Source organism: Crinia signifera, chromosome 9 (genome assembly GCF_055691185.1).
Source record: "Crinia signifera chromosome 9, ASM5569118v1, whole genome shotgun sequence".
Classification (NCBI taxonomy): domain Eukaryota; kingdom Metazoa; phylum Chordata; class Amphibia; order Anura; family Myobatrachidae; genus Crinia; species Crinia signifera.
Genome location: NC_139225.1, coordinates 111,881,428 through 111,907,063, shown reverse-complemented (window position 1 = coordinate 111,907,063; position 25,636 = coordinate 111,881,428). Strand labels below are relative to the sequence as shown.

The 25,636-nt window shown below is 44.1% G+C and overlaps 1 protein-coding gene across 1 annotated transcript in view; it reads right to left on the bottom strand.

Moving 5' to 3' along the window:
- Window positions 1–25,636, bottom strand: part of GPC3 (glypican 3) — a 495,953-nt gene that overhangs the window by 323,272 nt on the left and 147,045 nt on the right. The window contains exon 3 of the mRNA XM_083159530.1: window positions 12,139–12,830. Within this exon, the coding sequence (XP_083015656.1) occupies window positions 12,139–12,830 (692 nt within the window). The remainder of the gene's footprint in view (window positions 1–12,138; window positions 12,831–25,636) is intronic.

Sequence of the window (25,636 nt, the reverse complement as noted above, 5' to 3'; positions counted from 1 at the left end):
TGAAGAAATCTGCTCCCCCAACCTAGAGGTATTGTCTCTGCAGGCAAATGGAACAGAAAGCCTATCCACTGCAACAGAAGATAATGCCGATCAAAACCGAATAGATATAGGCAGAAAGATGAACATAGCTAGCAGCAGGAGAAGCACAAACAAAACTTTAAGAGCTATGTGTGCAAATGCTAGGAGCTTAGGAAATAAAATCCCAGAACTAATTGCAATAATGACAAGGGATGAACTGGATATTGTGGCTATTACAGAGACATGGTGCAATGAAAATCATGACTGGGACATAGCTATACCAGGATATACTTTATTTAGGAAGGACAGAATGGGAAAAATTGGAGGAGGGGTTGCAATATATGTGAAAAAATATATAAAGACTACCTTAATACAAAGTATTGAAGAAAAAACGGAGGCCCTTTGGGTGACCATAGAAACAGGGGAGAAGGCGATTCTTCGTATAGGGGTGATCTACAGACCTCCAGGTCAGGAAGAGGAACTAGACAAGAGCCTATTGCAGGACATCAATAAAATGGCATTAAAAGGAGAGGTGATAATCATGGGAGACTTTAATCTACCTGATGTAAACTGGGAGCTGCCTGTTGCAAGTTCCACCAGAAGTAGGGACATGCTGAATTCCTTGCAAGGAGCATCCCTCCAGCAATTGGTGAGGGAGCCCACTCGTAAGGACGCAATATTAGACTTAATACTTACAAATGGTGACAGAATATCTGACATAAATGTGGGTGAAAATCTGGGATCCAGTGACCATCAAGCAGTATGGTTCAAAATAAAGACAGAGACTGACTCATCGCACACAAAAACAAAGGTGTTAGATTTTAGGAAGGCTGATTTTGTAGAGATGGGAAACTCTGTAAGGGATTCTTTGGCAGAGTGGAAGAACGTGGAAGGAGTGCAGGATAAGTGGGAAAAATTAAAAAGTGCAATTCTAAAAGCAACAGAACTTTGTGTCAAAAGAGTTAGGAAAAACACAAGAAAAAGAAAGCCATTGTGGTTTGCAAAAGAAGTAGCAAGTATTGTGAAAGCAAAAAAGTTGGCCTTTAAGAAATTTAAGCAGACGCAGAAGAATGAGGACAAAGAGGTGTATCTTGTTAGACAGAAGGAGGCTAAGAAGGTAATCAGATGTGCAAAAGCACAGGCTGAAGAGAAAATGGCCCAGTCAGTGGGTAAAGGGGGGAAAACTTTTTTTAGGTATATAAGTGAAAGGAGAAAAACAAAAAGTGGAATGATTAGACTGAAGACAGAGAGTGGAAGTTTTCTTGAGGGGGACAATGTAATAGCAGATAATATTAATAATTATTTCTGCTCAGTATTCACTGCTGAAAGAGAGGGGAAGGGGCCACAGTTAAGTTGCAAGTATAGTCAGAAAACTGAGGGAGAGACAAGTACATTTACAGAGGAGAAAGTCCTCACAGAACTCTCAAAACTGAAAGTCGATAAATCAATGGGGCCAGATGGGATACATCCAAGGATACTAAAAGAGCTTAAAGGGGAGCTGGTAAAACCAATAACAGAATTATTCAACCAGTCACTAGCTACTGGAGTAATCCCAGAGGACTGGAAAACAGCGAATGTAGTCCCACTGCACAAAAGTGGAAGCAAGGAAGAGGTAAGCAACTATCGACCAGTGAGCCTTACATCAGTAGTAGGGAAATTGATGGAAACACTCTTAAAACAAAGAGTTGTAGAATATCTCAAAACCAGCAATTTACAGGATCCAAAACAGCATGGGTTTACTGGGGGAAGATCATGTCAAACAAATCTTATTGACTTTTTTGACTGGGTGACTAAAGTAATAGATCAAGTTGGGGCTGTAGATGTAGCTTATCTAGACTTTAGTAAAGCTTTTGACACTGTCCCACATCGCAGACTGTTAAATAAACTTGAAAGCTTGGGATTGGATTCTAAGATAGTTGAATGGATAAGAGCGTGGTTGCAGGACAGAAAACAGAGAGTTGTAGTAAATGGAGTACAGTCAAAGGAGGGAAAGGTTACAAGTGGAGTACCCCAGGGATCTGTACTTGGACCGGTGCTTTTTAATATCTTTATTGGTGATATTGCTAATGGAATTGAGGGTAAAATGTGCCTTTTTGCAGATGACACAAAGGTATGCAACAGGGTAGACACACCAGGAGGGGTAAAACAAATGATTGAGGATCTAGGCAGATTAGAGAAATGGTCAAGAGAATGGCAACTACAGTTTAATGCCAAAAAATGCAAAATCATGCACTTGGGTCTCAGAAATCCAAAGACTCAATATAGTATAAATGGCACTATAATGGAAACTACTGAGGAAGAGAGGGATCTAGGTGTCACCATTTCAGGGGACTTAAAAGCAGGTAGGCAATGTAACAAAGCAATGAAGAAGGCAAGTCAGATGCTTGGTTGCATAGGGAGAGGTATCAGCAGTAGAAAGAAAGAAGTAATAATGCCACTGTATAGGTCATTGGTACGACCTCACCTAGAGTATTGTGTTCAGTTCTGGAGGCCATATCTCCAGAAGGATATAAATACATTAGAGACTGTACAAAGAAGAGCAACTAAAATGGTGCATGGCCTACATCACAAAACGTACCAGGAAAGACTAAAAGATCTTAATATGTATACTTTAGAGCAGAGAAGGGAAAGGGGGGACATGATAGAAACTTTCAAATATATCAAGGGCTTTAACAAGGTACAGGTGGGAGACATTCTTCACAGGAAGAGGAGCAACAGAACACGAGGACATGCACTGAAACTAGAGGGAGGAAGATTCAGGGGAAATGCGAGGAAGAATTTTTTCACAGAAAGAGTAGTAGATAAGTGGAATAGCCTCCCAACAGAGGTGGTAGACGCAAATACAGTAGTACAATTTAAACATGCTTGGGATAAGCATATTGATATCCTTACAAAAAAATAAGGATCAAATATGGTTTGAGGTAACATGTTTAAAAAAAGGGGCAGACTAGATGGGCCAAGTGGTTCTTATCTGCCGTCAAATTCTATGTTTCTATGTTTCTATGTTTCTATGTCTAAATGTATGCTGTGATTCTGTACAAAAAAAAAAAAAAATGTATGTATGCATGGTGAAGTTAGATGCATGTGCTGATAAAAAAAATCTGCGGCGGGGGGGGGGGGGGGGGGGCGAAAATTAGGTAGTTATGCCACTGTAAAAACCATCATTCCATTGCATCCAACATCTCCCCTGGTCCAATCAGGCCTTAGGCTGTACTCTGGACCAACATGTACTGCTCTGTACACTGGCCAAATGGTGCCTCCGTACTGTTCAAATATTGTCTGAACTAGTAATTGTTAAACTTTAGTGATGTGCCTCCAAATTTTTGGCGCACAGGGCGGGACCTGGAATGCGGGACGGCTTTGCCCTATGCTGGTTGGCCTCTCTATATGCTAGCGCTGGGAGTTGTACTGCGGCGACCTTCCTACAGTTCAAGTGCTATTAAGGGGTATTACCAACAGCTACATCATGATGTCAGGTGCCAAAGGGCAAATTAACTAAGTCAGATATCCAAGCAGGGCAGATGCCTCTTCCAGTTATATATCTGCTCAGATAACAAAATAAAACTTTACAACCAGAACCTGGGCACTCGCTGTACAAGAAACACCGAAATCCCAGATCATTTTACAGAAACAGCAAACGCATGTTCCCCGCTCTGTTCTGATTGTAATCATAAAATAACCTTGATCCCAGAACATCTAAAACTCTGTGTGGACCAGCATAAAACACATTAAAAGATAATAAAATATTGAAGTCATAAATCAACGTCATCTATACATTTTTCTTACACACTGACAATGTGACACTTTGTTTTATCATATTGCTGATACAAACCCTATTCTGACTTTGATAAATCAAAGCTGGTTAAATTGTTGTTTTCCAATAGAGATTAGAAAACGGGACAGAGGATTGTAATGAATGTATGTTTTGTATATGGAAAAAAAAAACATGAACATTGTAATTCTGTAAGTAAAGACTTTGCTTCAGATATCTTGAAAACATCAATCCACGGGGAGAAAAGAGATATCGATTAGCTGCTGGAGCCGCAAGGAAATTTTTCATCCCTCCGTGATACATTACATATGATTATTGAAAGCAGTGTTTAGTGTACAATACAGGATCTAACCAGACAGATTGCCTCATTACAGATAATGCACTGCCCGCGTCTCTTTATTCCACACAGACACTGGCACTGATTAAAAGATATCCACCATTGTACAATGAAACAAACCTGAATATACAATGGCTTCAGAACACTTCAATCCAAAAGCAAAAGGAAGATTTTAATAGAATGCATTTTTTATAGAGTGGCAGATGGTAGAAATGTGCTGCATTTTCCTAGTTCTTTTTAATAGTTTCTCTGTACCAATGTGTCAAAAGAACTTTAGGCAGAAGAATGTAACTTATAATGCAAGTAATAAAATTTAAAAAAGCACAAAATTAAAGAAAAATGAAAGCCAATGCTAAAACAAAAGTTTTTTCCCTTTTTTTAAAGTGGCAATCATTTAAATTACAAAATCAACCTGGATTGTCAGTGTAAATGATTGCCGCTTTAAAAAAATGTGGACACTCTCCCAAAATCACTCACTTTCTGATTCTCGCACCCTATTACAGGTGGCCCCAGGTGTGCATTTTTTGACACTCCTGATAATAGTCACACGTTGGCCCTGCTGCTGAGTTGGAAGTACTGTATGCTTGCAGATTGTAGCGTAGAACTAGAACTAAACGTACGTAAGTCAGTAGTTGCCTACCCACTTGAAATAGCCATGAAAATAATGTGTCCTCCAATGAGGTGGTCTGGTCTCCCGCAGATCCCTGAACACACACACACATCCTGACTTCCCAATTACAATTTATGTAGGCAGTCCAAGGGGAGCCGCAGGGGCATCGGGAGGGGGGGGGAGGGAACTTCAGGGACTTACCTAATGACCAAAAGTGGTTGATATTTTTCCTGTTGGCTTGATTTTTAGCCCTAATCCAGCCCTGGTTTGCACCAAGAATTCCATCGGAGCTCCATGGTGATGATGACACTGATAAAAACAAGCCAATGGACAGGGTGCTGGGGAACTGCAATGATACTCTGCATAGGGGGGAAACTGTTTAGTTTTGTGCAACGCGGAAGCAGAAATGGCCACTTTTGTTCAATTTGGCATGGGGCCCTTTCAGCTTAGGGCTGAGCTCATTTGAAAGTGTCATGTGATACATAGATGCTGTCAGAATAATTTTACCTGGACTGTCAGGGTATGGGTCATTAAGTCGACCTGCATTGGGTCCACCACTAAAGGTCGACATGGCTTAGGTCAACACATAAAATAGGTCGACATCACTAAGATCGGCAGGGTTGAAAGATCGGCACAAGCATTAGGTCGACAATGGCTTGGTTGACAGTCAAAAGGTTGTCGGTTAAAAAAATAAACATGAAAAACTTCTGTCAACTTTTTGACTGTGGACCTTCCCATTGTCGATCTAATGCTGGTTACGACCATCCAACCATGTTGACCTATTTCATGTATCAATCTAAGCAATGTCGCCTTTCAGTGGTTGACCAAATGCATGTTGACCTAAATCGGGTGGACCTAGCAACTGTATTCAGACTGTCTGATCAATAAGCGTCCGAGGAGGATTACTGCACAGACGGGCAGGAGACATGGTAATGAGCAGGAGGTGTGTTTATAACGAGTAGTTCGGCTTGTGGAAGCGGAGCCACCTCTGAAATTTGCTGTGGGATCCAGAGTCGGCCCTAGGCATAGGCAAACTAGGCAAATGCCTAGAGCATAGGTGTCAAGCACAAGGCCCGCGGGCCGAATCCGGTCCGCCAGACCTGCTAATGTGGCCCGCACAGCCGCCGCCATCTGCCCGGCATAAGGAATTCCTCTTTTTTTTCAATGTGCACCGTGCGGGGGGTACGCGGCGGGTAGCGGTGGCTGCACTTGTAGGCAGCAATGGCATGTGTCAGAAATGTAATGTATGCTGCGGCAGCAGCGGCGCAGCGCCCTGCACGTCTGCATCCATTCCGGGACTGGTCTCGGGTAGCCTAGCAACAGACAGCCAATCGCAAGGCTGCCTGTTGCTGCTATGAGACCGACAGGAAGTGATTTTGCTCTGAGGCTGTCAGGCTGAACACGCGGCAGGAGGAGCAGAGGAGCGACTCGTCACTGGAGCACCAGGCACAGGCAGCCAGACTCGAGGTAAGTAAATTTAAGGGGAGGGGAGCCACGGACAAAACATCCTCAACTACAACAGGGGCTGGGGGCCGCACAGCACAATTAAATATAAGGGGGGGAGGCTGGAGCAAAAAAAGTAAAAAAAAAAAAGGGAGCACAAATGTCAAATTAAATAGGAGGGGGCTGAAAAGTAAAAAAAAGAATGAGGGGGCACAAAAATATATTTATATTAGTAAATAAATGGCCAGCCCAGGGAACCAGGGAAGTTTTTTTTTTCCTAAGGGGAGTACCAGGACATTTTGTGTATATAGAAATAAATTACTTATTAAAGTCACTAATTTAACTTTGTTGGAGTCGGAGAGTGATGCTGTATATATATATATGACGATTATTATCTAATAGAGGTGGCATGCTAATAAAGAGTGGACACATAGTCCTACAGATACAACCGGCCCTTTGAGGGTGACCAAACTGCCGATGCGGCCCCTGATGAATTTGAGTTTGACACCCCTGGCCTAGAGCATTTGGAATGCCTAGGGGCATCAGCAGCTTCAGCTGATTAAAATTATATGCAGCATTCCTATATTCTGTGTGTGAGTGAGGCTGTATCTGCATATGAAAAAGTGTATTCATGAAAATCCCTGTAACATAGCATTCCGTATGCAGGTACAGCCACAGTCGCACACAGAATACATGCATGCCGCATATCATTTTAATCACCGGAAGCTCCTTGTGTGTCATGGTCACATAACAATGCAAATAAGACGAATTTTCAGCAAAAATGGCACCCAACATTAGCAGAACTGGCCAGGAGCTGCATGGCCTATTGAGGCAAGATGTATGAGGAAACATCTGTATCCAAGCCGAGGCAGAGGTCACAGTGTTAGTGGCTGTGCGAGTGCTGTCTGCGGGTGGGTTGGTTGTGCAATAGAGTTTGGCATATGTGTAAAGGGCATTATGTGTGTCATGTATAAATGCATTAATAATGTGCGACATATGTGTAACAGGCATTATGTGTGTCATGTGTATAAGGGCATTAATAATGTGCAACATATGTGTAAGAGGCATTATGTGTGTCATGTGTATAAGGGTATTAATAATGTGCAACATATGAGTAATGGTGTGTACACACATTAGATGTGCCTTAAGATCCTATCCACGATCTGATCAGATAGGATAGTGGATAGGATCTTAAGGCACATCCGATTTGCATCCTATCTTGACTATATAGTGCAGATCTGCACTATATAGACAAGGCAGCCAAGACTTTCTGGCTTCCGATACATGAACGCGCATCGGGATCGGATCGGAATCGCAAGGGTTAAAACCCTTGCGATCTGCATCCGATGCCGATCCGATGTTGACTATATCGTCAACATCGGAAAGGAAATCGGACCGTGTATACACAGCATAAGGGGCATTTTGTGTGTCATTGTGTGTATGAAGGGCATTAATAAAGGTTGGCATATTTGTAACGGGCATTATGGGTATTTATGTATTATCTGGGCTCCCATGTTAAATGCACCCCATTTTTTCATACCCCTACTATCCAACTACGCATGGAGTTGATTTTATATAGTGTGGCGAGCGCAGCGAGCCACCGTGCCCGAAGTGTGGCGAGGGGACGCGGTCTCATAAGAAAAACGGGAGCCCAGATATTACATAAGTACCGCATTATGTTTATAAGGACATTAATAATGTGTGTCATGTGTAAGGGGCATTACTGTGTGGTATTATCAGGGGTGCCGAGAGAAAGGTGGTAGGGAGTACAAATTATCCAGGCCAAAGTCTGATGGAAGGGCCCAGTGGGGGCCCCCTCCCATTAAGTGACAGCAGCAGCTGCAGCTCTTCTCCTCTGCACAGCACACACTGCTTTGTGCTGGATTGCAGTGTGGCCATGGAGGTGCTTAAAATACAATATTTTCTCAGGATTTTTTCTAAGGGTATAATGTGAATAATGTGAGGAGTAATGTATATAAGGTAAAGTGGTACTACTGTGTGATGTAACGTGAATAAGGGACACCATCGCATGATATAATGTGAATAAAGTTGCACTACTGTGTGGCATAATTTGAATTGGGAGTACTATTGTGTGGCCATGCCCCTTCCCAGCAAGAACACACCCCTGTTTGGGCTGCGTACCGAATGTGTGCACTGTTTCTATTTAAAATATTGCGGGTAGGAGCACCAAAATGATGACTGCTATGATGAGGGTTGATGGTGCTGGGAAAGGGGAGCAGGGTCAGAGGCGGAACTAGTGGCGGTGCTAGGGGGCACCAGACAAAATCTTGCCTAGGGCGTCATTTAGGCTAGGGCCGGCTCTGGTGGGATCCGTTATTTCTAGTTATGCCATTTTGCTTTACTTAGTAAATTGTAACATTTAAAGGGCTAACATATACAGGAAATGTACTTTAGTAAAGATGTGAAATACTTCTGTGTGCCAAACTAGATTTTACAAGTCCTTGGGATTTGGTTTATTGTTTTTTGTTTTTTTACGGTAAACTTTTTATTGGCATCCTTCCAATTACTGCAGATAGTGGGGCAGATGTATTAAGCCTGGCGAAGAGATAAAGTGGAAGGAGACAACGCACTCCTTCCGTCCTTCAATCTCCTTCCATCCAACGGGATGCGGTCATTTGGTCTACTGCATTATGGTAGACAGTCATTAGGTCGAATCCATTAGGTCGACATGCTAAAAGGTCGACATGACTCTAGGTCGACATGGGAAAAGGTCGACATGATTCTAGTTCGAAAGGTCATTAGTTCGACAGGTCATTAGTTCGACAAGGTCATTAGTTCGACATTGTCTATGTCGACATTCACAAGGTCGACATGGAGTTTTTCACTGTTTTTTGAGTCAACATGTGCCGACAGGCGGTATTTCATGCCCTACCATCCACTAGGGCGTGGTGGGAGAATAAAATAGTGTGCCGAGCGTAGCGAGGCACCGTGCCCGACGCATAGCGAGCGATGCGAGGGGATGCAGTGCACTTTAAACTGTGTCCATGTCGACTGTGTTGACATTCAGGTAAAAAAACAGTGAAAAACCCCATGTCGACCTTGTGAATGTCGACATAGACAATGTCGAACTAATGACCTTGTCGAACTAATGACCTGTCGAACTAATGACCTTTCGACCTAGAATCATGTCGACCTTTTCCCATGTCGACCTAGAGTCATGTCGACCTTTTAGCATGTCGACCTAATGGATTCGACCTAATGACTTTCGACCATAATGCAATAGACCAAATGATCCCAACCCCATCCAACAGTTAAAAGGTTTAGAACTGGCACAAAGAAAATATTATGTATGTAGTGACGACTTATTGTATTTACCCAGGGAACAGAGACATAGTCATTACTCTGTATGTAGTGACGACTTATTGTGTTTTCCCAGGGAACAGAGACATAGTCATTACTCTGTGTGTAGTGACGACTTATTGTGTTTTCCCAGGGAACAGAGACATACAGTAGTCATTACTCTGTATGTACTGACGACTTATTGTATTTACCCAGGGAACAGAGACATAGTCATTACTCTGTATGTAGTGACGACTTATTGTATTTACCCAGAGACATAGTCATTACTGCTATTAAAATATTTCAGACATTCTCCGTTCTGTAAAGCTGCTAGAAGCTCAGCTGCTCAGGACTATAGGACTGTGCTCTCTGAATGGTTTGGTTTGATTTCACAGACATAATAAAAGCCTCCTGCTGCGGATGCTGTATTAGCAGAGATGAGTGTACTCCAGAAGCATACAATGGAAATGGGTTTTATTGATATTTAAAGTATTGAGTAAATGGTTAATCAACAGAAAAAAATGTTTTAAAGAAAATATCTGGAAGTCTTCATCTTGTTATTAAATAGCTTCTTTAAATATGTGGACAACGAATGCTTTGTGACTTCACTGTACTTATTATTCTAAGTGGAATAATTTTTTAGTGTGTGCCAAAGGCTTATTGTGGCAAGTACACTTGTTGTCCCCCCCCCCCCCACCACACACACACACACATACACAAACACTAAGTTCAAGCACTTTCCTCCTCCTTCTAACAAGACCAGGAAAATCAGTACAAACTAAACTAAAACCTTGTCCTAGTGCATTCGGAATGCGCTGCATGGGTGTGAAAGATTTTACAGTCAGAAAATCAGGACTATTAAACTGGTTAGATGAATGCACTGATACCGCTTTCAGACTGCAAATGCAGGGTCCCGCGGTACTTTGAAACAGTTCGGCCATAGTGCGACCCTGCATGTGCAGTCTGTTCAGATCGCATCAGCGAACCGGCAAATCTGTGTGGGGGCGCGGCGGAACATTGGCGCGTCATCGGGGGCAGGGGCAGCGCTTAGAGCTGGCGCTGCTCCAAGTGCTGCCTCCTCCATAGTGTGAACGGGAAATGGGTCACTTGATCCCGATTAACCCATTCACACTGCACAGCAACATGGCAACAAACCGGTAAGAACCCTTCTTTTTACCTGGTTCATATTGCTGTGGTTCTACCGGTTAGCTGTAACCGGTAACCCCTTTAACATCACACCAATTACTGGGTCAAACTGACAAGAAACCGGCATGAACCTGGTAATTAGGTGCAATGTGAAAGGAGTATGAGAAACTATTTTACTTTATGGTTAAAATAACATCAGTACTTCAATTTTCATTCCTCCTTGTGGGTATTACTGTAGGTAGGCCACAAATCAGGCCCCTTGAACATAGCTACAGTATCATTAACCTAGATTACCAGGCCATATTTCCTTTGTTTCAGAAAAGTTGGGGGAATTTGAACTTTTCTAATACTTGACTACTCTCTTGGATTCCAACAACGTCAAAATACCAACAGGTACAAAATACCGACCAGACAAAATATTGACACAAATAATATCAAATAAAAGTTTTCATGATCTTCACAAAAACAGACTTTTTCATATTTTACTATACCAGTAGGCATAGAGGGAGAATATAACATGTGCCGAGTGCAGCAAACCATGCGAGGGTACATGAAACTTTAATACATTGTCCCTTTCCTTGTTACAACTGTGTTGGCATTTTAACATGTTCAGCATTATGATCATGTCGGTACAACATATTGCATTCAGCATTTCAACTATCGGTATTATGTAGCTATCAGGTTATTAACCATCGGTATTCACATCCTGCCGGTATAACACTGTCAGCCAAGTGACTGGTAAATCATACTGAACCCATATGTACAGTATGTTTATGGACAACAGACAAAAGAAAGATTTTTCTTTTTCGAGATTCTACAATTACTTTTAAATTGCAAATTTCCATGGGGACAAAGTAAAAAAAAAAAGTAATTTTATTTTGAATGTTTTAAGGGCAAGATGCACTAAACAAAAAATGCTTTTTTTTTTTTTACCGCATTTTCATATGCAGCAAAGCCCCACCGCCTGGGCTTCGCTGCGGGGGGTTATGCCAGTAATAGATGGTGTAACCCCATAGAAGCCTAAGGGATTCCCTTTGCATCCCCCGTTGCCCCACGCGACCCCCATCAATCTGCGCCACCCCCCTCGCCTGTGACCGGGCAGCCTCCTGCTGTGCTGCTCGGACCAGTGACCTCCTCCTTCCTGCCCCTCTTCCGGGTCAGGCGGAGTCCTGGCCAAGCAGCAGCAGCAGCCAGGTAAAGGTCCAGGGAGGAAGGGGGGACCCACTGCACATCGCCGGCCACATTGCAAGGGACAGCTCTTAACGCAAGAGCTGTCCTTTGCTTTAATAATCGCATATGTTAGTGCATATGAGATTATTAACAATGCGAAAGCCAATGATGTATGGTGGAGGATGTTAGTGCATCCCGCCCTAAGTGTGTTGCATTGGGGTGTAAGATCATATTTTAATCATGTTTCAGGTATTTTATACTTGGGTATAACAAAGTTAAGTTACAGTTATAATTCACTCCAAAACTTTTTGTGCTGAAAATAAAAAATGGGCAGAAACTTACCGTTGTGGATAGCTTTCCTCTATTCTTTTCAACATGTATAACAGAATCTTGGATGAGTGCGAAAAGATTAAGAAGAACACGTTCTAGGTCATAAATGCCATGCATTTCTTTTGCAAGTCTCTCAATGGATGCAATGTACTCATTCCAGTAAGGGTCAATTTCCACCACACTAGTTAGACAACCTCTCATAACAGCTCCACAATATCCAGCACAAGGCCGTGCCAACAAAAGACCTTGACAATGGGAACAGTACCACATTTTCAGAAGTGCCCTACCGCAGTCTTTGTTGAACTTTAAATAGTCCGTAGTATTAATCACTTCAATGCCGAGATTCAGGGCCTGCAGGAAAACGCGGGAAGCTTGCAAAGATTTTGACACTTGCGTCATGATCGTTTTGGGATACTGGCCAAAGGCGTTGACGTCCCGTCTGGCTAGCCGAAGACACTCCACATTTTCAACTGACTCCTTGAATCCAGGGTTTAAGTAATTTCCATACACTACCGGGAACAAGCCATCAAAGAACTCATTGACCATATCATTCACATTAATGTCTGATCCTAAGACATACAGTGAAATGTCTGTGAATAATTCACCAACAAGCTTAAAGGTCTTCGAAGAGATGTTTTGGTAATGAGTTTTAAACATTGTGTTTGTGTAATTTCTCGCATGCCGTATCACCATTTCAAAAGCCTCTGCGGAGAAAAGAAAAGGAAAAGGGTCAAAAAATATTTATTTATATTTTAGTCTATTTTCATGTATTTGTTCATTGTAAAATATTTTCTTTTTAAGCATTTACAACTCACAAGATAAGGGGAAGCTTTATATTTCCACTCCTTTCTGTACAAGTCTATCAACGTACATCTACATCTTCTACTAACAATGTTCCCATTGAGCCTACAATGCTTTTTCAACACACGCTGTATTCCCAATCTGTATCTATATAATAAGTTGAAGAGTCTGTGTGCGTGTGTGTGTGTGTGTGTGTGTCCGACGCATTGCGGACACACCGTGGCACTCAGAGACACCAAATTCAGCAACAAGATACCTCTGGACCGTGCACCTCGAAGCCGTTTTTGGGAAATTTCACTTAGAAATTTAAAAAACACCAAGTTGTAATTTTCCTTCATTGATGTTCTGGGGAAAAGATCTATGATCTGGGAAACCGTTTGCGAAGGAACAACTCCACACCTGATTTAATTGCTGTCATTGAGTATGAATGACACATTCTAACATTATGGTGAAGGCTTTAAACAATTAGGAAATAATTGAGGATATACATAGACCACACAACACACACACACACATACACATTGTACACGCACACACACACACAGTACACCACATACGCACACATAGCACACAACACACACATTTATACGTAGAGCACCTCACACACTTACACATTGGACAGATACACACACACAACACACCACATGCAGTACAATACAAATCCATACACACTACAACACGCACCCAAAAACAGTACAACAAACACACAGAACACACACACTTAAACATTGCCAGGATATGCAAAGCACACTACACACACATATATACGTAGCACACATCACAAACTTACACATTCGACAGATACACACAACACAACACTCACAGTACAACACACACCCACATTCACTACAACACACACCCAAAAACAGTACAATACACAAAACACACACTTAAACATTGCACAGATACACACAGCACACTACACACACACACACAGATTTATACATAGCACACCTTACGCACTTACACATAGGGCAGATACACACAACACACACATAACATACCTCTAACAGCACAACACACACCCACATTCACCACACACACCCAAAAAACAGTACGACACACACAAAACACACACTTAAACATTGCACAGATACACAAAGACACAACACACACATACTGTATATACGTAGCACACCTCACACACGCATTGGACAGATACATACAATACAACACACACAACCACATACACTACAACACACACACAAAAACAGTACAACACACACAAACACACAGAACACATAAAAAATAATTTGCCGTTTATTTAACCGTCTGTACCGGCAAATAAAAACTGTACCTAATGTACCGTTTCTACTTTATTCCCCATATTCGTCTCTCCAGTCCTCCAGCCTGTCACTGCGCTCCCCGGCCAGTTGCACTGAGAAATCTTTGTCCTGGCCAATGCACCCATTGATCAATACAAAGTGGGTACACTGCACTCACCCTGTTAGTCAGTTGGATATCAGGCACTGCTCTGCCTTAAGGGTTTCCCAGACTCTTTTGGCCTGGACCCCAATTGGGAATCCCCCTATGGTGACACTGTGACCGTGACACTGTAGTGAAAATCCCATCAATTGAGGGCCCCCTGTAGGTGTAACAAACACCAATTATGCCCACAATATCCATACCCCCACCTATAGATTTGTTTCACAACCCACCCCATCCAAACAATTATCAGGTAGAATCAGAACTTATTTTTTAATCCTATTTTCATTTCTTGATTGTACTTCTATGTACACTTACATTTTTTTTCACAGTTTATTGAGTGAATTGTACACTTTGTAACATGGCAATTCTTTTTCTCAGTCTTATTCTTCAACTTCTTAAACTCCAAACCTTATCAATGCATCCATTGATGATTGTGATGGCTGGATCAGTGGATTGGCCCGGCGGGTGTAGGGAAGAATTTGGCCCATTGCACCCATTCCCAGTGGTGCATTACAGTGGTGCGGATAGTGTGCGTCGCGTCATGACATCATGTGGCCAGGCCTGCGGACCTGCTCCCACACTCAGGGGCTGCCCCGCTGTTTGGTAGAGATGCTCGGTGCATGTGCTTTACAGATCCCCAGACCTCAGAGACTGCTGCAGGCAAGTTCGGTGAGGGGAGTGGCAGGGAGCAGTGAATTTTTAATTAATTATGGCGCGGTAAGTAACGCCCACCCCGGACCCCACGCACTCAGCGCCTGTAATTACACACCCTAGAAACTGTACCATTGAAAGTATAGAAATTGACGTGTGGACATGTCCCTTTCTGATTTTGTACCGATTTCTGACCCTCAGATGTTGGAGGATATGTCATACAGTAGGTGCTAAATCTCAGGAGTGGATGTGGATTTCATCAACACATACAAGTTATCAACTCAGGAGCGTTGTGTTTCAAACAACAACAACAACACCACATTCATACCCTCCAACATCTGTGCGGCAGAAATCGGTACACATTCGGGAAGGGGGTGTGGCCACAGGTAAAAGTGGGCGTGGTAACGGGTAAAAGTGGGCGTGGCCACCCCCCTTTCCGAATGTGCATATTTTTTTTTTTTTTTTTTTAAAGCCAGCCAGTCCCAGAGCCAAACTAAAGCTGCAGCCTTCATATATACCACATCTTGTAGTTTACACAGCCTGCTGCTGCTGCCGCCTACCTTATCTTCCCCCAGTCCTGCACAGCCTCAGTCCCCGCCCCGGCGATGTGCGGTAGCAGGAGGGCTAAGGTGCTCGTCTCTCGGCTCACAGCAAGAGGGAGCAGGGCTGGCATACCCTCATTGTTAAAGCAGCGCCTGTCATTCGCGGCACCTCCGCACGTGTGTGTGGACTCTCAGAACCCCCGGCAGGCGGCAGGGCCACAGCCATGTTAGCAGGGGGGAGGCGGGCACGCTGAGACTGCTGAGTCCCCCCGCAGGGCACCTCGGGAGACGTAGTCTCCCCCCTCACGGCTCACACTGCAGGAACTAGAGCAGCCAGCATTGAACAAGCACTTGGAACTACAACTCCCAGAGAAGGAAGAGCCGGCTTTAAAAAATCGGTACATTCGGTACAGTTCGATTTAGCCGGTACAGACCATTAAAAAACGGTACTGTACCGGCTAAATCGGTACAGTTGGAGGGTATGCACATTGAGTATCAATGCAAACACATTCTAACATTATGGTGGAATCTATAACAAATTACAATCTTAGGTCTTTGTCACAGCATACTGTAAGATGACATTTTTCATCAATTTTGGAAATAAAGAAACCCCAAGGTTTTCCCGGGCAACGCCGGGCGGGTCAGCTAGTAGGCAATAAAGAAGAGCTTTCAATAAGAACAATAGTTTTGTCACACGGATGCAGAATAGTGAAGAGGAAAGTCTACCCAAGCAAGTGAGCATTGTTTCATTTACATCCTTTATCATTTCTATGCCAGAAAAGATCTTTCACTAAATTTCGGAAAACCGACCCAAAATGTCAATACTTCCTATTGTACAAATGTATACCAATGACTGCAGACATAAAAAAAAGGTAAGGGGCGAGGGTTATGTACACAAGCCTAAAAAAACATAGGATCATTGGGCGATATACTGAACGATATCACACATTTTGACCCTTCTGAGCAATACTGTTCAAAATATTAGGTGTTATTCAGACCTGATCGGTTCTCTGCTAATTTTCAGAGCCCTGCATTCAGTTAATCGCTGCCTAGCCAGAGTGAAATCCTGCCCTGTGCAGCCAGCAAACTGATGTGCAGGACTTTTGAAAGTTTGCAAAAATATTGCAGGCCTGCAATTAGCTACAAGTCCATTGCATGTATGCTCATTATATTGCTTCGGATAAATAGAATTTGGACAAGTTAATGAGGAGCTTTATACCGTATTATATTACAATGAATATGCTATGTTGGAATTCAGGGAGTATGCAGACTGAACTTAAAATAATATATTCAAATAAAAAAGGCTAAAAGCAGGGACAAAATAGGATGGAAAACTAGACTGAGAAATGTCTGGAGGCAGCCCTCGTGAAGGTGAGGAGGTGGGGTCTGCAGAAGGGGGAGGATCCCTCCCGATAGGGCCTAATTCTGAGTTGATGCAGTTGCAGCTGCCCATGTGTCTTTCCTGCAGTTGTGTCTGCATTTATACGCTAATTCCAATAGAGTTCCCTTCCCTGGTGTTATGTGCAGATTGGAAATTGATAGTAGCCCTGCCTTTCACCTTCAACCCCCTAACACACCCACAGCATCAGTCGATATAGCCTCTCCCTGCCACAGGCAGTCCCGCACGCATGTCAGCTCACTGGGAATCTTCCCAGGTAAGGTGTGGACACATAGGGTGAGATGTACTACTAAGCAGGGCTGGATCTGTCACTAGGCCTGTGAGGCACAGGCCTAGGGGCGGCACCTGTTGTGGGCGGCAGCTAATGGCATAAGTACCGAGGGTACATCAGAGGCCGCTGGTGCCCATCCCCCTGCGCGTTGGAGACACTCCCCCCTGCCTGCCAGAGATGCAGGACTCACCCCTGCCTGACGGAGACACTCTCCCCCTGCCCAGCGGAAATGCAGCACTCCTCCCTGCATGCCAGATAGGCTCCCCCCTGCACCCATCTCCCCTCCACAGCCGGTTAGAGCATGCTCCCATTCCGGGCCCCACTGCAGAATGAAATACACCTGTAGGTCATTTACCGTACAGTTTGGCTCAGATGTCCCCAAAGGGTATAGTTACGGAATGTATAATTATGGAATCGCCTTTCATCTGCATGAATGCAACGCTTGGAGCGCATGCCAACTCTGTATTCACATGACAGTCACGTGACCGGAGCTCTATATGCACTGAATGGCTATTAGTCCAATGGATATGGAACATAGATTTAAGAAATCATCTTTCTCATTACCCCTCCTAGCCCCCTTTTGATTGGTCTCCATAAATCATTGCTGCAGACCTGCTGAACAGACCCTCCCGATGCGCCAGGTCCTGTGAGACTATGCTAGCATTGGGCGACTTCTTTTGCATCATTTTTTAAATTATTGGCTCTGAAATATCATATGCAGTAGCACATACTTGCCTACTTTTACTTTCAAAGCCCGGAGAGGCAACCCGTCAGGGGGGCGGGGGCAAGGCTGACATCACTCTGCCCCACCCCCCATGTCGGAAAAACTCAGTGATTCGTGGGCCATGGGGAGGGGGTGGGGCTTAAATGCTGCTAAATGCCACGATCGCGTCATTTAAGCCCCGTCCCCTCACCACAGACCCGCGATTTGCGCTAATTAATCCAGTGGGCATGGGGGGAGCGGGGGCTGTGAACAAAAAGCGGGAGACTTGCCCACCTTCCCGAGAGGCGGACCCGATTTTCGGGAGACTCCCGGCCATTCCGGGAGGGTAGGCAAGCCTGCAGTAGCAGTCATGAAAGCCCACTCAACTCCTGTAATGGCACATCTTTTAAGGGGTGGATTGTCAATAGAAGCTACAAGAAGGATTCTGAGTGGACCAACGTATATATGTGTGTGTGTGTGTGTGTGTGTGTGTGTGTGTGTGTGTGTGTGCGTCCACCTGTGGCTAGGAGAGAGAAAGGGGTGACAGACTGGTGGTGTGGATGTGTGGGTGTGGTATATGGTCCCGACAGTCATTAGCCCGACGTTGGGATCCCGACTGGCCGGACTCAGACAGCATGGCGAGTGCAACAAAGCCCCTTGCAGGCTCGCTGCACTCGCCACGCTGCGGGCACGGTGGCTCGCTATGCTCGCCATCTATTCTATTCTCCCTCATGGGGGTCGAGGACCCCCACGAGGGAGAATAGCCGGTCGCCGTCGGGACCCCGAGTGTCGGGGTTTTGACTGTCGGGATCCCGATGTCGGGGTAATGACTGTCGGGATCCTGACTGTCGGGAACATGTCCTGCACCCGGATGTGTTAGGCGGTAGAGGGTGCCAGGCCGGCAATATGTGTGTGTCAGGCATCAGGTAAGGGCATTCTAGAATAAGCATAAAGTCGCAAACACAACTGCAGGAAAAACAGCTGAAACTGTGTCCAATCAGAATCAGGCCCTAGGAGGACGGATACAGCTCCTTTAGCAGAACCCGCCTGCATGAGGACTGCTTCCAGAAATGTTCCCAGGTTGTTTTTTAATTCCAATCCGACCCTGTGCACTGTATACACACTCTCTCTCTCTCCTGTATCCAAAAGCTGTGGAATGCAGGCTAAAATGAATCAACCTTCCAATAGTTGCATCTTATGCTAAAGTGATGAAGTATGCCTTTTTATGTAAACTAGTGAGTGAGATAAGGAGATTAAAAAACAAATGTGTGTTATAGATCTATCTGAATGTACAGTCTGCAGAACGCTTACACTACCCTGCTTACCATGCATCAGATCTTTGGGTATGTGTGATATTCCTTTTGTTATTTAGATTTACTAGTTGATGTTTTTGATGCATTTTTGTACCCATTTGTCTCTCACATCAGCATCTGCGCCCTCAGCCCAAGGGAAACTTGTGCATCATAAACCTGTCTAAATGTTTTTTTCAGGGTTTGATTGTTTGCTTCAATAGAGAACAGAAATCAAGGCTCAACTATGTCACTAAAATCAATTGTAGAAATAAAATTCAAAGTTTTAGGTTCCTAAAAGGTGCTATTTATGGATTTCTTTCTAATTATAATAAATGTAAATTATTTGCTATTATTTATAACACCCCCGCCCCCCCAACATGTTCCATTAAACCATGCATAACTAGAAAGCAGAGATTACAGTGACTTCACCCATTCCTGATGGATCGGGCCGAGAAAGCGGTACAAATCAGATGCGTTTCATGTCCCATCAGGTCCAATGCACGGTCCCGTGCGCATCGGACCTGAGTCGGAGGTCAGACCTACTCGGACCACTCTCCCAGCGATGGGGAGCAGGGGTTGCATGCAATACATCGCATGTGAAAGGGCCATATGCAATCCTGCTGCCAGAGAAGGTTCCGGGCGGCTTGTGGGGGGTCAGATGGCCAAACACTTCTGTGATACATCACAGTAGTGTATGGCCAGCTTAAGAGAGAGCTCCATACATGAGTGCTTATCTTGGTCACGTCGCCTGCCCAATGCCCATGCATGAGATATCACAAAAACCATGAGAGGTCATGATACATCAAAGCGGCCAAACTTCAGAAAATGCTGCTTTCGGAGGTTTGCCCACTTACCGCTTATGTACCAAGCACCGGAGGTGGTGGTATGTAAGACACAAACAGGTGAGGAGGGGCATGTTAGGTGCAGAACTGCAATAATAGAGGAGAATTACATTTTGATGAACGCTGGGCAAAAGTAGGTGACGGAAATAGAGAGAGAGGCACAGGTACAGGCTGGGGAGGTGCATGTGTCACACAAATGACAGAGAAGGGAGGCGTAAGAAGGGGAATGTGTGCTACAAGATGGTAGAAAGGGCAACAAATATACGCTACTGGCTGGTGAGTCTGAGGCATGTAGAGCAATAATTGGCCAATATATCAGTTATCTAAATCATAATAATCATATGGAAATAAAAATGGGAGCTAAGTTTGTATATCTTTTTTTTATTCCGGAACTACTGATTACTTTTGGTCTATAAATGTTTATGGCTGTTGCTGGTTGGTGATTGAAATGTATTTGTAACAGCATCCAAGTTCAGGGCCATGCAGGATGTTGGACGAACTCAAAATATTTCTTAAAGGGGCAATCATTTACAAGGAAAAACCACGCCTTACTGCATCTTTAAATAAAACCTCTGAGTTTGGCTGGCCTCCTGCATGGCCACTGTACCCGGAGGCTATCACATTTGACCATTTTATTATTCATATGGTCATTCAATGGGGTGACATTTGGTGTGGGTGGCACATGACCGCGAGCTTACCGTCTTAAGGTCCCCCCACATCTTTATCTACAGAGAGAATGAGATCCTTAATGCCAATACAGGCAGAATCTTATCATGTCTTTCAGCTGAAAGAACCTGCAGCCTAATGATTGCCACAAATTACAGCCGGGACCGCTGTCTACAGACATAGCTTCCTAGCATTCATGACCTCTTCTCCGCCATCATTAAATTACAAGTTTATTGAAAAAGTTATTTAACTGGCAGCTAACATCTTCATCCTTTTATCTAAGTCGATCAGAAATGTTGTAATCATTAGAACAACCCGAATTCACAGGATTTATGATATGTATTGAAGTTTATAGGTCATAGGTGGACAATTTAGATTTAGTCTTGCTGAAATCTTGTGGAGCTCTGTACTCATTTGCAATAAGCACAACCATGGCTTTTGCATAAAAAATTGAATGAGTCATCCACATTTCATTTTGCAGAAATGGCTTAATTATCCACCCTATAAATGCATAACAAATAAGTGCCTGCCATACATAGCTTCCAAAATGTTGCAATGATTAGAATGGGTATAATCACGGTACGAGCACGACCACAAACCAGAGGAGGTGGTCACATCATAATGGCGGTCAAATAATCCATTGGCATGATTAGCGTCTAAGGAGCAGAACATTAGTGATCAGCACAAACCCCCTCATCCGATCAGAACAAGTATCCTAGAGATAAGGATGGCAGAAGAGTCACTCAGACTCAGGACTGCACTGTCTAGTGCAGGGTTAGGATACCTTCGGCCCTCCAGCTGTTGTTCAACTACACATCCCAGGATGCCCTGATACAGTTTTGCTATTTGGCCATGCTAAAACTGTTCCAGGGCATGCTGGGATATGGAGTTCAACAACAGCTTGAAGGCTGAAGGTTCCACATCCCTGGCCTAGTGGGACAGGTCTAGGAGGTATGCCTGCCTGGACAGATCTTTGTTATCACAATGTAGTTTCACAAAACGTAAGGTCACAGCGCTCCCCAGCCAGGTACTCTCTTCCTGGTGCATTCTGTCATCCACTGCACCGTCTGGCAGTTTGGACCATTAGCCTCGGCATTGTGGTCCCACTCTCTGCACACTGAGAGCCTGCAGCCATGGATTAGCGGATCGACAGGTCTGAGGTTGACAATACCATCGTCAACCAATAGAGGCTGACGGTGTCTAGTTAGACAGCTATACTTGGTTGACCGAGTTTACACAGACAGTGACGCTGGATCGACAGGAGGCATGCATCAATGTGTACCTGGTGGAGGCACAGTGCCTAAACCATGTCGACCTAATGCTTGTGTTGAACTAATGACCGGTTGACCTTGTCCTATGTCGACCTAGACCCCTGTTGACCTTGCAGTATGTTGACCCAACAGTGTTGACCTATTGACTGTCGACCATCATTCGATCGACCCAATGAACCATACCCCAGTGAGTTCCTGTGTTCTCTCCTGTACAGACTGTGTGTTGGGGCCCCAGTGCATTGCTTTGTCCAGGGCCCACTATGCTGCTGAGACTGCAATGCTGTGTGCATACTTGCCTACTTTTGAAAACTAGTTTCAGGGAGATTATAGTTGGAAATAGAATTTTGCACAGCACCCCATTGAGGGTGCGTGTCATGCCCCACCCAAAGGGCATGTCTAATTCCATATATGGAGAGATTGTGAAAAGAGATTGTGAATGCGGCACCTAGAAGCGTGGGTGTGTACTGCTACATCTGAGAGGAATCTTTTAAAATGATTTATATCCAAATGTAGATGAGCCCCAAAGCAGTTAGTAAGAGCTACTAGCTACTATACTTGCTAGAGTGCTGCGAAATGGTGCAGATGATCCCCCCCCCACAAAAAAAAGAAAAAAATTTAACAGTGTAATGTGGGCTAGGTGACATGAGGGACTAATGAGGGAGAGAGGGAGATTGCTGCTATTTCAGGGAGTCTCCTGCAGAATGCAGGAGGGTAGGCAACTATGGCTGTGTGTATGTGGTTTTTCAGAATATTACCACCACACGCGTAACACAAATAAGTACACAGATGAAAACTCTTCAAATCTACATTATTCTTCTCACCAACAAAATATATAAAAGTAATGACCTTATATAAACCTCCTTAGAGCATATATTAATTTCCAATTACAACCCTGTACCTGCATGATTATTAAATCTGATAAAGTCGATTTCTAATTTTAGTAAACGAACGCAACAAATGATGGAACAACATAATTAAAAGAAACAGGCTTCATATGATGAGGTGATTAATTTGATCCCCAGATAATATAAACAATATAGCTGTTTTTATGGAAAATTAAATGGACTTTAACAGAGTGTAGTTCAGAATTTGAAAAACTTCAGCAAGGCAGAAAACCCTGCAGCTTACGCACAGCGGGGGGGTTATTCTGGTTCATTCCCTCGGATGGGAATTTTCATCCTTGCGAGTGAACCAGATCCACCAGATACGCCAGTCCACCATTCGCAACGTTTTTCATAAACATCCATTCACAAGCCACTGGGACCCTCCCACATCGAAAGATGTGGGAGGTGCACGCATATGTAAGGTTGCTCTGAGCAACCTTACACATGCATGTACACTCAGGGGGAAGTGGGCGGGCAGCTGACATCCAGTGATGTCAGCTGCCCCCCCCCCCCCCCCACATGTCCATCACTGCAGCATTAGCATGAGAACGCTTGGCGTTCCCATATGCTAATGTCCTCCCCCCCCAAGCCCAGCGGATGAAAGGTTCAGTGCGTGGAAACAGCGAACACTCTGTTCGCCATGTGGCCGCACGCACCAAGTGAATGCACATGCACAAAACCAAAACATCAGCACGCGGCCTTAAGTACTGACCTGAATAAGGTCCAGTATCTGTTCTGTAGAGCAGCAGCGGCTGATGGCCTCACATGTAACTACTTTCTGCTTATGCTTCACACCAGCAGCCATGCTCATGGTAGTAGCATTAAATCCATACTTACAAACTTATACTTTTGAAAACTAATTTCTAGTTCCATATATGGGCCATAGTCAGGTTAAGTGGGGAGGCCCAGTATGTGAGTGCCTCCTTTCCTAGGGGGCTCTTTGGCTGCAGTGATACTTATTTTCTTCTAATTCAGCATAATATATGTGATAATAAACGTGGTGCCTATGCAATAACTTCCAATTGCAATTTAACCATACTTAAATGCTTTAGAAAAAGTTTTTCAGGGACATTGGAAAGGAGGCAACAGAATTAGAGGGCCCTTGGGCAGGCCCTGGAAGATGGCACCAAGAAGCACAGACGTGCACTACTACATCTGAGAGGTGTGTCACAAAATTACTTACATCCAAGCAAAGATCTACTGTACTTGCTGAAGAAAAGACACTGATACATCTCAGGGCGTGTCCATGTATTGTGTTTTACATGTGGTTCCATAAGTAGCCATGAGAAACCTTATTTAATATGCATGTAGCCATAGGGATTATTGGGGCAGATAAGCCTGGTGAAGAGATAACCTGGAGAGAAAGTGGAGATAAAGTGGAAGGTGATAACGCTCCAGCCAATCAGCTGTGTTTGAAATATGACAGTTGGGAGTTGATTGGCTGGTGCGTTATCTCCTTCCACTCATCTCTTTGCCAGGCTTGATACATCTGCTCCATTGTGCCTTATAATAAACAGTGCAGAGAAATGGTATTGATGATTCCATTTGAATGTATATACCTTCGAGGGTTTTTTTATCCCAAAAATGTAACCGCTGCATAATTTGGGTTAGGAAAAATCAGGGAGATTGCTAGACCTTTCAGGGAGAGGGAGATTGATGCTATTTCAGGGAGTCTCCTGCAGAATGCAGAAGGGTAGGGAACTATGCAGTGTGGGCAGCATGGCATCGCAAGCGGCAAAACATTCAGTTTCTTCTTCCGGTCTTAAAAGTGCTAAATGGGAAGAATCAGGAAGCTAGTACAGTGGTTATATCTCCAGTATTATGCATAGTTTCCTACCCTACTGGGTTTGCGGGAGTCTCCCGCTTTTTGATTATTCCTCCCGGTCTCACGGGAATAGACCTGATCCTCGCGTTTTTTTAAGCTCTACAGAGACACCTGTGACTGTGTGTGCTGTGCGCGAGTCATGAAGTGCCAAGGGCCGGTTCTGTAAGCGTGACATCATGACGTACCCCATCATGACGTTGCGGCTTTCCTAGGGGCTTTGTGGGTAGTGCTGTCCGCAGCAGCTACTACGCACTGAGCAGCGGCAGGCAGCACAGCACGGGGAGCAGAAGCAGCCGCGGGATGGTTTAATTGGTAAGTGTGACTGTGGCGAGCCATGGTGAATGTAATGCAGTGTAAAGTAGGAAATAGCCGCAGCAGCAGGCAGCCCCCCTCTCCCCACACTCCAGGCCTCCACACAGCTTTAGCAGTTCAGCTTCATAAAAACTTGGTTCCTTTCCCCGCTGCTTCATAGATGAACATATGAAGCTGCAGCAGCGTGGAAGAGTGAAAACCTGAGGTTGCGGGGTTGGAAAGATCTCAAAGAAGCAGTGGGGAGTGTGGAGGGGGCAGGGGGAGATGAATCATTGTATGAAGCAGCATGGAGGGAGGCAATGGAATTTTTCTAATATGAATATGTGGGGAGGGGGGTAGGAGTAATTGACCCTATTATCTAGGGTAAAAAGTCATGGTCACATAGGATACAGTCAAGGTGGAAATAGACACGCCCTTTGGGTGGAACATGACATCCCCCCACTAGCATTTAAAATCTCCCTGAAAAGTAGGCAACCCTGGTATTGCAGATTTTTTAGTGATTTGTTTTTTCTAAATATAAAGGAAGGCTGGGGTGGCAATATGTCTCTCAACAGAGGATCTTGTTTCAATATTGAATGGTTTTTTCTTATGATTTTTTGTATGTCCTGATAATCTCTATTAAA